Source organism: Alosa sapidissima, chromosome 14, assembly GCF_018492685.1.
Source record: "Alosa sapidissima isolate fAloSap1 chromosome 14, fAloSap1.pri, whole genome shotgun sequence".
NCBI classification, from domain to species: Eukaryota; Metazoa; Chordata; class Actinopteri; order Clupeiformes; family Clupeidae; genus Alosa; species Alosa sapidissima.
This window is the reverse complement of record NC_055970.1, coordinates 35,677,607-35,691,454: the sequence shown is the minus strand read 5'-3', so window position 1 is coordinate 35,691,454 and position 13,848 is coordinate 35,677,607. Positions and strand designations below refer to the sequence as shown.

General features: G+C 39.6%; 1 protein-coding gene across 4 annotated transcripts in view; it reads left to right on the top strand.

Annotated features, from left to right (window-relative positions):
* The window catches only part of vps13c (vacuolar protein sorting 13 homolog C), a 392,379-nt gene that overhangs the window by 173,847 nt on the left and 204,684 nt on the right, over window positions 1-13,848 (top strand). For all 4 annotated transcript variants that reach the window (XM_042061414.1, XM_042061415.1, XM_042061412.1 and 1 more), the window contains 9 exons: window positions 4,236-4,392; window positions 6,413-6,673; window positions 6,771-6,927; window positions 8,504-8,583; window positions 9,434-9,493; window positions 11,202-11,361; window positions 11,452-11,571; window positions 11,682-11,785; window positions 11,888-12,055. In XM_042061414.1, the coding sequence (XP_041917348.1) occupies window positions 4,236-4,392; window positions 6,413-6,673; window positions 6,771-6,927; window positions 8,504-8,583; window positions 9,434-9,493; window positions 11,202-11,361; window positions 11,452-11,571; window positions 11,682-11,785; window positions 11,888-12,055 (1,267 nt within the window). The remainder of the gene's footprint in view (window positions 1-4,235; window positions 4,393-6,412; window positions 6,674-6,770; window positions 6,928-8,503; window positions 8,584-9,433; window positions 9,494-11,201; window positions 11,362-11,451; window positions 11,572-11,681; window positions 11,786-11,887; window positions 12,056-13,848) is intronic.

Genomic DNA, 13,848 nt, shown 5'->3' with positions numbered 1-13,848 from the left:
CATCCCCGCCCTGGACCCACATTCCATTTGCATAAGCTGTCTGGGTATATCTCATGCCCGAACAGAGTTGGCGGTCCCACAATTCTGCTCGCACTGCGAGAGGCTGGGGCTGAAGGCTGTCATCTTCCGGGCTCACATGCTTGCTTGAGGAGATGGAAGCCAACGGCCCCCCTCCCAGCCCACCTCTCTCGGGGAACCACTCTTGGTTCCTGAGCGCCTCCTGGTCGAGCAAGGGGAGGCAAATTTGCCGGTCGGGCTGGCTGCTGAGACCCCCGCTGGCGATTTTGCTGTGTCCTCTCCAGGAAGCTCTCTGGGGTCTCATGATGATGACCAGGTGTCCCTCGTGGCCTCCGAGAGTAGCTCACTGGAGCAGAACCCGGAGGAGAGTGTAGGGGACGATGCACTCTTGGGGGAAACCCTATTCAGCACGATCACCCGTCCAGGGCTTCGGGCCTTTCTCTGCCCTGCACGGGGCAGAGGAGCAGGGGCTGATCCACCTGCCCAAGGTGGAGGAGGCGCTGGCTGCCTACCTCGCCCCCCAGGGAGCATCGGCCCGTAGCCTGGCCACTCTGCCATCTAAGCTGCGCAGGGCCACTGCCAGTCAGGCGTCTAAGGCTTACGCCAGTGTAGGGCTGGCATGCCGTGCCCTCAACACCACAGCCTTCCTCCAGGTCTACGCCGGGGAGAGCATGAGGCTGGCTGCGGAGGACGACGAAGCCCCGACTCCACTCCTTGAATGAAGGAGAGCGCTGGCCTTGCGGGCCTCGAAGTGCGCAGCCCTGGCACAGGGCCGAGCAATGGGCCATTTGGTGGGTCTGGTACGCCATCTGTGGCTCACACTGTTCCAGCTACCCAACAGGGAGAAGACTCTATTGCTGGATGCGCCTATCTCCCCCTCTGGATTGTTTGGGCCGACGATGGAGAGTATGAGGGAGCATTTTGAGGTGATGCAAAATGGCGCCATGGCGCTCAAGACATTCCTGCCCCGGCAGGAGGCGATCTCCCGCCGGGTGTCACCTCCTCTCAGTCCACGCAATTCATGTTTCGGGAGAACAGAACAGGGCGGCAGATATGCTCACGAGGGGCCCCCAATCACTAGCCTTGCTCCGCCCTCCTACGTACTTCCGCTCAATTTTCATTTCCCTTCAGTAAGTCGTCTGGGCCTGCTGTATATTCACAGGTTTTCTCCGGTCAAAAATTTGCAGGTCCAATCAGCAAACCGACGGAGTTGCTGAGAACGAAGACGTTGATGTTGTGCACTAGTTTGAGCATGACATACGTTACGACTAAACGTTAACGATTGGTTATGGCAGATCCAGAGTGGCTCTGGGCAGATCCAATAGTTTTAAACTTCAACAGAGTATCTGCATTCAAGGAAGTTAACGCTTGGCAATGGAAAGTGGCCAGACTCTCTGTACATTATGAAATATGTACGAGAGTTTAGTAGGACCAGGCTACCCTATCACATTGGGAGTGGCGTCTTCACCCACAGGTGGTGGAGGGGGTGTGGCAGCGCTTCGGGAAAGCTAATGTCGATCTCTTTGCCTCGCGTGAGACGATACACTGTGTGAAGTGGTTTTCCCTGACCGAGAGCGATGCTTTGCTGGGAGTGGATGCTCTGGCACACGAATGGCCAAAGGCCTTGCTGCATGCTTTCCCCCTGAAGGCATTGGTCCCAGCGATGTTGGAGAAGGTGAGTAGAGGCAGCATGAAGTGATTTTGATTGGTCCGATCAGATTTGGTTTCCGGTTTGACCCTGGTCTGGTCTCAACTTCTTCATGGACAAGAAATTATGTACAAGCACTTGTTTTGGCCTCACACAAACAAGCATACATTTGTCACTGTCTGAAGCTCAGATCAAATAGAAGTGGTCAGACAGTGCTGACAGGACCAGTAATAGCAAAATAAACTACAAAATCACAAAGCCCAGAAGATGGTTCAGTATAAATTAAAGTCAGAGTCCAATAGGTTGTCAAAACTACCTTTCTTCGAAAATACGCCATGCCTGATATAAAGCTGAAAATCACCACCTCAGAATGAGATAATATGGGTAAATTATACATTTTCTGAATCCGTAGAGTCGTGCCATTATTGCAGTGTTTGCATCTTGCATCTCTGATGCTCCCTGATGCCACAGGATTAAAAGATAAAAGATGATTTAGGCGGAAATGGCAGGAAAATGTGTGTGATTAAAAGTTTGGAGAGCTCCAGGGTTGGCTGTATTTGTCCTAAGTGTTCACATGAAAGCTCATTGTCCTCTTTAAAATGATACCAAACATAATAAAATAAAAGATGCAAATATGTCTTTAACAAAGGCCAATAGCAAGATAGGCACACTAATTTAGCTGTGACTCCAGAAGGGTTATCATACAAAAATGTTAACTACAAACATGTATCTTTTAAAAAAGTATAAGCAACCTTTGCCACCTTGAGTGGTACTGACATCTCATCTGGCCCATGGACAAACTAGCTGTCTATCAACAACTTCTATCTACATTCAACTTTTAAATGGTCTACTTTTAAACTATCATTACATTATCTATCTATCTATCTTAGGGGTGTAACGGTACACAGAAGTCACGGTTCGGTTCATACCTCAGTTCAGACATCACGGTTCGGTACGAGTTCGGTACAATGATTTTTAAAAATCCACTTAAGCAAGACCTTCAACATCTGCATGTGTTTAGTTGTATGTGGAAGGGTCTACAATTTGCCTCAATATTTTTTTTATTGTGTGTAAAGTAATAATCTAGCCTACTAACTGTGAAAATATCACACTATTTTGCCTTTTTTTAAAAAAACCAAATTGCTCCTTTCATTTCATAAACAGACTACAACTAGAAGTCATGTGACTTTGCCCTTTGACGTTAACTCACCGTAGCATGGTTTGTTTATTAGCCTGGTTAGCGTTGTCACTTTATTTTACTGTCTATGCACTTAACACTACCAGCTCCTCATGTGAGAAGTTACAAGTTACCCCAACATAAAGGTAATTACCACGCGATTTACATAGCTTTCTGTCATTACGAAATCATTTAATTTAAGCCATAGGTTTTGGCCCTATTTGTATGTATATCCAAAGGCTGCTGAAGCGCAGGGGAAGTTTTTTCCCCTCGTTTCAGTGATTGGTAGCCTACATCATCTGGGTGATGGCTTTGAATATGTGTAGCATTTTTTCCACTCACATACCTAACCACGCCGACACACAGTTTCATCTTATCCACCACTCTTTTGCCTGTACTAACGTTACTGTAACTGAAGTTCTCAAACTTGCGATATTAAAGAGACCAGCGGATCCTCTAACTCTTGTGGGTCTAACCTTAGTGCTGCTAATGACTGACGGACTCGACCAACGACCTGACAAAAAAAACATAGGCGCCAATCAGAGCTTCAGAGCTAAGGCGAGGCTACAGATTAGCGTTAGGTGTCGCTAAAGGACTCCCGTAACTCAGTAATTGTGCATGACATTAATTAATGCGCACACGAGTTTTATGTATTTTTATACCGTGTATTCTCCGTGTAAATTCATGCACCGAACCGTGACGCCCGTACCGTTTCGGTTCAATACGAATACATGAACCGTTACACCCCTAATCTATCTATCTATCTATCTATCTATCTATCTATCTATCTATCTATCTATCTATTAAACTAGCTGTCTATCAACAACTTTTAAACTATCTACATTCAACTTTTAAACAGTCTACTTTTAAACTATCATTAAACTATCTATCTATTAAACTAGCTGTCTATCAACAACTTTTAAACTATCTATATTCAACTTTTAAACTATCTACATTCTACTTTTAAACTCCAATGTTGTCCATTAAAATCTTTGTTAAAAGACAGAAGTCTTCTTCTCCCAGACAGATCTATAAAATAACGCCATTCAAAAGAAATACACAACACCATTTTATGTGGCAGCAACACTCATAACAAAATCACTGTGGGATCCCTAGGGTTCAAACAGAACAAATTGCAGCAAAAAAAAAAATCTGAGTTTGGATTTGTTAAATTTGTTAATCAATTTTTACTAAGCTATGCAACCACCATGTTTGTCCTAGCATCATCGTAGTAACCATCTCTGTATTGTCTCTTTTAACTACTGTATACATGATATTTTCCATCACAACTTTTGCATTTTCATGCACTGGTAATTCCTTGGAATTGCATTTCTAGTTTAACATTTAAAATCTTAATTATACATCCTGTGTTTTCCTTTGTATGACCAATAGGATAACTTTGAAAAGCATGATGCCCTCTCAGATGTCCGCTGAGACTGAGCTTCTGAATCCCATTAATCTGGAGCTCCAGGTTAAACGCAACCTTTCCTCAACCTGGTTTTCTAAAATCCCTGGATTGGAGATGCAAGGAGTCCTCAATGCAATGAATGTGAGTTTACACATATCCAGTGTTTCCCATACATTGACTTATTTGTGGCGGCCCACCACAATATCAACATTGACCACCACACAATGATTTTCCAGGTTGTACTAAATTGTGCATAAATCTGGTTAGCATCATAACCACACTGTGCTAATTTGTTAAAAACTGTTGCATTCAAGTTAATTCTGCAAACCAACCACCACAAATGGAATTCAATTATCTGGGAAACACTGCATATCCACATTAATATATATATATATATATATATATATATATATATATATATATATATATCCATAGCAAAAATACTTTGTAGTTGTGCAAACCCGTAAAAGTGCCTTTTGGTAGTCTTTTAATCTCACATTGAATCCACATAATGGTTCTATAACGTTTTTGAATCACTCACATTTTAATTAATTTGACCTCAAATATGGAACATTCTTCCAAGTCAGACATATGGAGATTAGTTGGTGGAATATTCTTTTTTTTTTTTTTTAATGCCTGTATTTCCTTATTCATCAACTGATTGATTGACCTGATTTTCTAACCGTAAATTGCTTTAGTGTGAAAATGTTGCTGAACCACTCCTTCCAAACTGGTATGAACCCATTTAACAATGCTGATCTCCAACATGTCTGGTAGATCATTGGCCAAGAGCTCTTTCAAAATGGAAAATGTTTTCCTTGCTATACTAAGTTCTGTGTTTGAATTGAATCAAAACTAACTCATTCTCAGTAAACACTTAAAGCACATGTCTGTTTTGAAGAAAATCATGGTTTTGGAAACACTAATGCTACTCATGGAGGCTGCTAATCAAGAAGTCTGTAAATGAATCACTTAATGATGTATCACTCCATTTTCCAATTCACACTCCAATTCACACCTTTTCACCTCTATATTTTTGTAGTTCACATTTCACATGTGCGTTATGGAGCCAGAGAGATGGCTGCCATTGCTCAGTTTCCTCCTCAACTCGGACAGATATTAGACTTACTTTACTATCTGGTTCAACATTGTCAATCGCAAACGCTCTTTACCAAACTACTTAGCTTCATTTTCGGAGAACGAAGAGAAAGCACCCATTTGATACATGAGCCAGTAGTGGAGAAATAACTAAGAAATAATCTGTAGCCTACCTGTATGTTGTTGGCAATTTAAACTAACCTATCTAGCGGATGTTAGCGGACAGTTAGCTTGTTTATAGTTTATTCCATTGTTGCGAAGCCTGCTTTCAGACTCAACCGTCTTTTACTATGGTTGTTACAGTTACCATATCAATGAGCATTGATATGGAACGGTGATTAAACTTTTTGTTACCAGATCTACTTCATAGATAACAACAACAACACATTACATTTTATATAGCTCGACACTCAAGTGCTTCACATGGAAGGGGGGACCTCACTGACCACCACCAATGTGTAGCACCCACCTGGGTGATGCACTGCAGCCATTATGCGCCAGAACCCTCACCACACACCAGCTTAAGGTGGAGAGTGAGGGAGTGAATGAGCCAATTACAGATTATAGATATCCTGTTATTCAGGATTATCACCCGGAGAGAAGAAATACTCTTTTCTGATTGGCTATGAAGTAGATCGGATCGGATTAATTCCGTATAACAGGACACCTTGGCGGCCGTTATCCCTTACTTAATAGCCACCCTACCAGCCAATCAGAAAAGAGTATTTCTTCTCTCTGGGTGATAGAAAAAATGCATGAAACAATACAACAGCACATATTTGGACCTAAACAATAGAACACAGAATAGGGAGTGTCAATTCTCAGTTAAGTTTTTCAAATAATGTGTACTTTTGCTTGACCACATATTCTAATTGTTCCTGAAATTTCTAAATATTTCCAAAACATTATTGAAAACATTAACAAATCCAAACTCAGATTTTTTTTTTTTTTTGCTGCAATTTGTTCTGTTTGAACCCTAGGGATCCCACAGTGATTTTGTTATGATTGTTGCTGCCACATAAAATGGTGTTGTGTATTTCTTTTGAATGGCGTTATTTTATAGATCTGTCTGGGAGAAGAAGACTTCTGTCTTTTAACAAAGATTTTAATGGACAACATTGGAGAAGAAACCAGCAGCCGTTTTGTTGATGTGGATAGACCCACTACCGCTACAGAGTGTCATCAGAATGAAGAGGTGACATGTAAACAAACTGAAGAACCGAGTGTTTCGCCATTATCAGAAGCAGGAGATCAACAGTTAATCACTGATGAAGGCCTTTGGAAAAACACAGTTAACATTCTGCTCAACTTTGAAATCATGGAAGTATGCAGACAGTCGCTAATTATAGACTTCCTCTCACTGATATTTTATTAAGCTTGAGGGGGAAGACATACTTTCTATTTCTCTCTTGACCATTCAGGTTACATTGAGACTGAAAAAGTCTCATGAGGGAATTGAGAGTCCATTTCTAGACCTGAATGTTTCACAACTTGGTATCAACATGACAACACGCAAATATGACATGTGTGCCACCACTTATATACAAGCAGTCTCGTTGAGGTGTCCACAGTTCTTAGGTAAGTCTGCTGCAAGACTGTTTCACCACAGGGTAAATATGGACCTAGGATATCTTCTGATCTTGAGTATTTGGTTGAGTGTTTGTTCACCATTTCCTACAGTTGTCATAATTCTCCTCTTAACGACTAGTACCAGTGTACTTAGCCATGTTAATGCAGTGAAGAAGCAGGAATTGCAAATTGACCTATTTTCTTCAATTTTCACTCAAGCAAAGCAGCATTCAGAATATCAGAAAAATAGGCATTTTATGAAAAGTGAGCAGGGCCTATGAATTCCAGCTTCATTTTTTAATACATTTGTGAACCAAATAGTAAGGCCCAGGGGAACACCTAGATATCTGTCAACACCCTAGGAATCATTTAATGCATATAATAGTTAAGCAATATGACACGAGTGGGAGTGGTGTTGCAAATGATATTGGCTGTAATTCGGCCATAGGTATGAAGCCGAAGAAGGAGTGCTGAAGGTAGTTACAGTAAGGCAATGCTTCTGAACTAAATTATGCATCTGGCTCCAACATAAATGTTTTGAACATACACCAAAAACAAATGGGAATTGCAGCTGTTCTCGCTAATACACATTCCATTGCTTGCCATAACAACCCAAATAAAAAGAAATTGGCCATCTAAATAAAAAAAATAAACCACCTAAAATACTGTACGTTTGTTCATATCACTTTATTACAAATAACATGATTATGTTAGCAACCAGCATAACAACCACTTTATTTAGCAACACCCTAGCAATCATCTCGATTAACCGAGCAACATGCTAGCAACCACTACCATAATGTAAATCTAGCAAACGCTATACTGTATTGATGATAGCAACCACCATCTCTACCCTAGCAACACTTTAGCAATAATCTCGAGGACCCTAGCAACCACTACCATAATCTCAACCTAACAATTGCCATTACAACCAACATGATAACTCTAGCAACCAGCATTGCAACCACTTTAATTAGCATACCAACCAACAAGTCAACCCTAGCAAACACTAGCAAAGTCATTGTACATGCTACTTTCTACACTGTAAATATGACAGTCATAGCAGTTCTAGTGTTAAGACTGTGCCGTAACATCAACTCTGTGAGATATCTGTCGCAAATATAACCAGATATCCACGGAGACAGGAATTCAGGACTGGTGCCATGGGTCTAAAGGCTGATCTGTCATTATCAGAAGTTCACTGAGTTGCTTATGACAAAGATTATTAAACGGGTAGAATCCCATCAAAGGCATCCTATGCAAGTTTTTTTTTACCTTAATATAAAAGCTTCAAAGTCATTTTGATAGTAAACTGACTTGCAATAGGGAGAATTGTTTTTTTACGTTGAGCGACGCTTTTCATCTGACCATATAAAGCGGCCTTTATTATCCATCCATGATGTAATGGCTAGAAAAAAATTAGATGTTGGCATATAAGACTTTGTTTATGGTGTCAGTTTTGGACTATGATTGTGAAGGATTAAACCATTTTAGTTTTAACTTTTAATAAGCGTCCTTCAATTATCTTATCTTTCAATTTACTGTGTTACTGTTACTGTTTAATTAATTTTTTTACCCACTGCAGACATAAATGGAAAACCTCTCTGCCTCGTTACCTCTACTGCAGAGTGTGGAACAGAACTTCTCAAAGTGCAATATGCCAAGGTATGTACAATATTGAGCTCACTACAGTATCTATATATATATATATATACAATACCCTCCAGAATGATTGGCACCACATGCTAAAGTGTAAAAATAATCTGTTGGTGATTTATTGTAATCTCACAATGAAAACAAATAGGAAAGATCCAGCCTTGAAGGGAAGCAAATTTGTTTTGAGAAAAAGGAAAATATAAAGAAATAAATATTTTTAACAAAAACACTCACAATTGCTCACAATTATTGGCACCCCTGCTTATTATACCTTCTTAAGCCTCCCTTTGCCAATAAAACAGCTTGTAATATTCACCTATGATGCCCCATAGAGTTGGAGAATACAAAGCAAGAGATTTAAGACTGTTCATCTTTACAAAATCTTGGATCCTGTTTAAATAATGTAATGTAATGTAATGCAATGTAATGTAATGTAAATGTTCATTCTTTGAATGGTAAAGGTTCCACCAACATTTATGGGTGGAGCATCAAACTGTGTTCATGTATTAATGATTGTTGGACGTTTTTCTGAGCCCACACTGATTTTTATGTACGTAATCGGGTCTGTTTTTCAATGCAGTTCCACCTGAGGGCCCAAAAATCACTGCCATCCAATATTTTTTTTCAGCCATGTCCCTCTGAATTCTCTGAACATTTGAATTATATTATGTACTATAGATGGTGGTATATCATCACATTCTGTAGATCATTGCAGATTTCACTGCTACACATCCATAGGAATATGTCCATGTGTCTAATCACTTGTGACCAAAGTTGTTGCCAATGAAGTATTTGTTGCACAGCGCTGTAACAAGATGTCTCATTTTATTTATCAATAATGCTAATTGGACTTTTACAGGCTGATAAGAATGGGCCAAACTTCCGAACCACCTATAAGAACACTGAACAAATAATAAATGTAAGTAAGACTGGAATTGTGACATGATATCGCCAGAAAGCAGAATAGTGTTCACATCATAGATGTCAGATATAATCTTTTGTAATTAAACCAAGTCAAAATAGGGGGAGAAAAACAATGACACATTATAAATATCAATTATGATAATCATACTTGCTAAAGGTGTAAAGATGTACCGATACGTATCAGTAACCAATTTGAATGTTAAAGATGCAAGTGCATCGATATGTGAACCCCTACATCGGTTTAAATGTACTATGAACAAGTCGATAGCCCAAATTTAAAATTACAAATTGGTTTCTGTTAAGCAAAGCTGCAGTGGAAGACCTAACATTCAAAATGATTTACTTTCAAAATCATAAGAAGTATGTTAGCCATTTGTGAAAGGTAATCCCGACACCCCCCCCCCCCCCCGGCACTCGAAATCTACATCTACACCATAGTTTTAAACTATTGTGATTGGCTCAGCAGATACGTGATAAGGGTGACATGAATGTATAGATCTCTATTCATTGGCCTAGTGATTTTGTTTAGAGACATTTTAATATCAATATAATGTTTGTTCAGTATTTCAATCCAGTCATTCAAGTCATTGTGTCTTGGAGAAATTATAAACCCAATGACATGCAATTGTAATTTTTCTCATGCCATAAAGTAACAAAAATAACTCACCAGTCTTTTATAGAGCTCAACAGTCCCGCCCACCTCCGATTCCTGAAGTAAGATTCTAGTTACTTTTTCCATTGAGAAGTGGATTATAATCCATAAAATTGTAACCGTCTACCGACTCAAAACAAGCTATGTCATGATTAAGTGATTGTATATGCTCATAAGATGCTGAAAGTTCATGGGGCATCAACGTTTGAGAAAAATGTGTTTTGTTCGCGATTCCACAGAAAAGTACTACACTATACAAAATCATAATGTGTAAAAGCCGGTAAAAGAAGAGCCTTTGATTGGTAGAGATCACCGTTGCCATAGAAATATTTATACCTTAACTCCTGCCACTGCAAAGTTTGTTCAGTCGCTCAAACTGCTCGAACCAATATGGATGAAGACGCAGTAAGAAGCAATGCGTGGCCATCCGATGAAAACAGTTTTTCTCACCTTTGAAAGTTGAATTTACTCAATGTAAACGGTAGGTAGTTAGTCATTTTGTTGTCTTCCATTAAAAAAGAAAGCATGTAGTCTGTATGCTCGGAAATTAAAATATGTACAGTCTTATACCTTAGCCTTTTTTCGTTTTTTCTGTTTTGTCTGTTTTTTTTTTTGCTTGAAATGAAATGTTGTATGATTGAGTCACTTCATAGCTGGTCAGCCTAAGGCAGGGTCTAAAACTCTTTATATACGGATTCCAGAAATGAACTGAAGAAATGAATGGGAAATGAATGGGACACTTTCTTCCATAAGCTCTCTCGGAGGAGGGGTGGGACTGTTGAGCTCTATAGCCTACCAAGTTGATAATTATTTATAGAATTGCATACTATAGAATGAAAAAAGAAAAATGGAATTTTAAGCAAATGATAAGAACTGTATTGCATTTGGGTCCTATTATATTGTATCGGATCAAATCGCACCAAATTGTTCTGTATTAAAACATAGTCTGAATCGTAAGATTATGGATTAGATAGGTATCGAGATAGGTCTTTTCAGGGAAAGATGCGCACCCCTAATATTTGCATGTTCAATGTATCTAACTACAACATAGGTCTTGTTCTCCTCTCTGGATGTGAAACTGCACAGTGAGGCTCTGCTCTCTGTTATGAACTACTTCTCATCTGTCATGATCCATTCACCAACAAGCACCGTCACTGCTAACATAGAGACCAAACAGAATGTTGGTTCAAGAGCACATGGCAAAACATTTGGTAGGAAATGTACTCATATTCACTTACAAAAGAAAATATCATGTTTTTTCTTTCACTCAGTAACACTGTTTTGTATGTATGTTTGTAAAGAAGTTTCAGAATCTCCTGTTGATGATGGTGTGATTGATCTGAAGATCTTGATGAAGCTTGGGGCATTTAATGTTTTGTTATGCGACCTTAGCTGCCGTATAGCAGATGTCAGGATTCAAGGTAAATTGTACTCAAATACTCAGACATTACAATATTATCATACAGATGGAAAGACAATTGGTGATGTACGAGACTGCATAATTCAGTGTGTTGTGTGTATGTGATATCAGGTCTGCAAGGTCTCCTGTTGAAGCAGCAGTCTGAAATGCACATGTCCACCAGCCTCAAAGATTTCATCATGGAGAATGTGGATCCCAACACACTGCACACCAAGGCAAACCAAGGCTCTTAGATTGTTCTAAATTTAGTTTGTTTCACTGTTCATCTATTTTGCTTCCCTACGGTGCACATACAATTATTTATTTTTTTCCTAAAGGTTGTTTCCATAACTGGAGATGAAGTTTTTAGATTCAGCATGAGCTTGACTCCTAAGGCTACAGAAGGTTCTGGTTATGCTGACGTGACCAAGATGGATGGGTGTGTCAAGCTGTCTGTGGGCTGCATCCAGGGGGTCTATCTACACAAGTTTGCCATGTCACTTCTGGTAGATATCTCTCTCTCTCTCTCTCTCTCTCTCTCTCTCTCTCTCTCTCTCTCTCTCTTCTCTCTTTCTCTCTTTCTCTTCTCTTTCTCAATGTGAATTTGTGTGTGTGTGTCTAAAATTGAGAAACAATAGCTTTAGGAGTCAGTAATGGGATTTTATGATGTAATATTAAAGGTACCGATTAGCACACAGCAGGCTTGTGCACAATTCGAATTGCAATTCTGCTTCCTGTTTGCTACCTCAATTGAAGTGCAAGTGAAATTCAAGAATTGAATTGGAATTTAAGAGCCAGTTTCAATTAAATTCTGGAATTTTGCACAATCCTGGCACACAGAGCTTTTAAAATGGCTACTGCAGTCCAGCATAACATTTTTTAGAGCCTCTTCTCCAGACCCATCTCAAATGGGTAGCCAGGAACACAATCTGCACAAACAGATTTAAGAGTTGGAGAGAGAGTTAAATCAGAGTTAAAACAGATAATGCAGAGATGGTTACAGTGGTGTTGCTAAGGTAGACATGGTGGTTAAAGTGGTGGTTGCTAGGTTGTTTGCTAGTTTAAATAAGATTGTTGCTAGGATTTATGAAGGTACATATGGTGTTTTTTATGCAAAATAAAGCGGTTGCTCTGCTGGTTGCTAGGATAATCATCTTGGTTGCTCACGTGGTTGCTAGGATGTTGCTGGGGTAATTAAGATGGTTGCTAGGATGTTGCTAGAGAACATAGTGTTGCTTTGCCAAATAAAACAGTTGCTAAGGTGGTTGCTAGGGTAATCATGTTGATTACTATGGTGGCTGCTATGTTGACATTATAGTGGGGGTTGCTAGATTGTTGCTAGGGTAATTAAGATGGTTGCTAGGGTGTTGCAAGAGAACATATGGTGGTTTCTATACCTAATAAAGCAGTTGCTATGCTAGTTTGCTAGGGTAATCAAGGTGGTTGCTAGGGTGGTTGATATTATATTGGTGGTTGCTAGGTGATAGACTAGATAGGTTGATAAACAGATCGTTTAATGAATGTTGATAGACAAATAGTTTAATGGATGTGTATATGTAGATGGTTTAATGATGTTGATAATTTATTGGATGCATATAATTTAATGGATGAAAGAATGGTTGGAAGTAGATGGATGGAGAGAAAGTTGAATGGGAAGTGGTCTGTATTAATATTAATAAGGTAATTGCAATGGTTGCTAGGGTTTTTCTAGGGTACATATGATGGTTATAAATAAAGTGGTTGCTAGGGTAATCATGTTGGTGTACTCCTGGTGTACTTACAAACTTTTCAATGCCTAATTTTATGAGTAAAGATCATAGTTGTACTACTGTAGAAGTTTAGTACCATTCAGGGCATTATTAGTGGGGTAATTTACGAGATACTAAGTTGGTTCCATTACGCCTGCAGAAAGTTTTTTTTTTCTGACAGCGCTACTTGACCAGGGTTCGACCAAGGGAAAACAGGTTCTGGGGAGGGTGTTTGACTCGGGGTCATGGTGCAAAGGACCCTAGGGTGAAATTACTCCGAATCATCGCTTTAAGTGGATGGATGAGAGACACTGAGCAGATTGCAGTTGGAACAGGTGCAAATCAGCGTTAACGGCTCTTCATGATGTCATAATGCCTAATGGAAAGTCTGTGGGAAAAAATACGATTTTTTGTTCATATCTAAAAAAGCATAAAGTACACACACAGTGAAAATTCCTTAGCAGCTATGTCATTTTGAATATCTATGTTACAAAGTTTGAAAGTATCGTTTTACCCCTCCTCGCATCACTGGTACTTTACAAGCCCTGCAA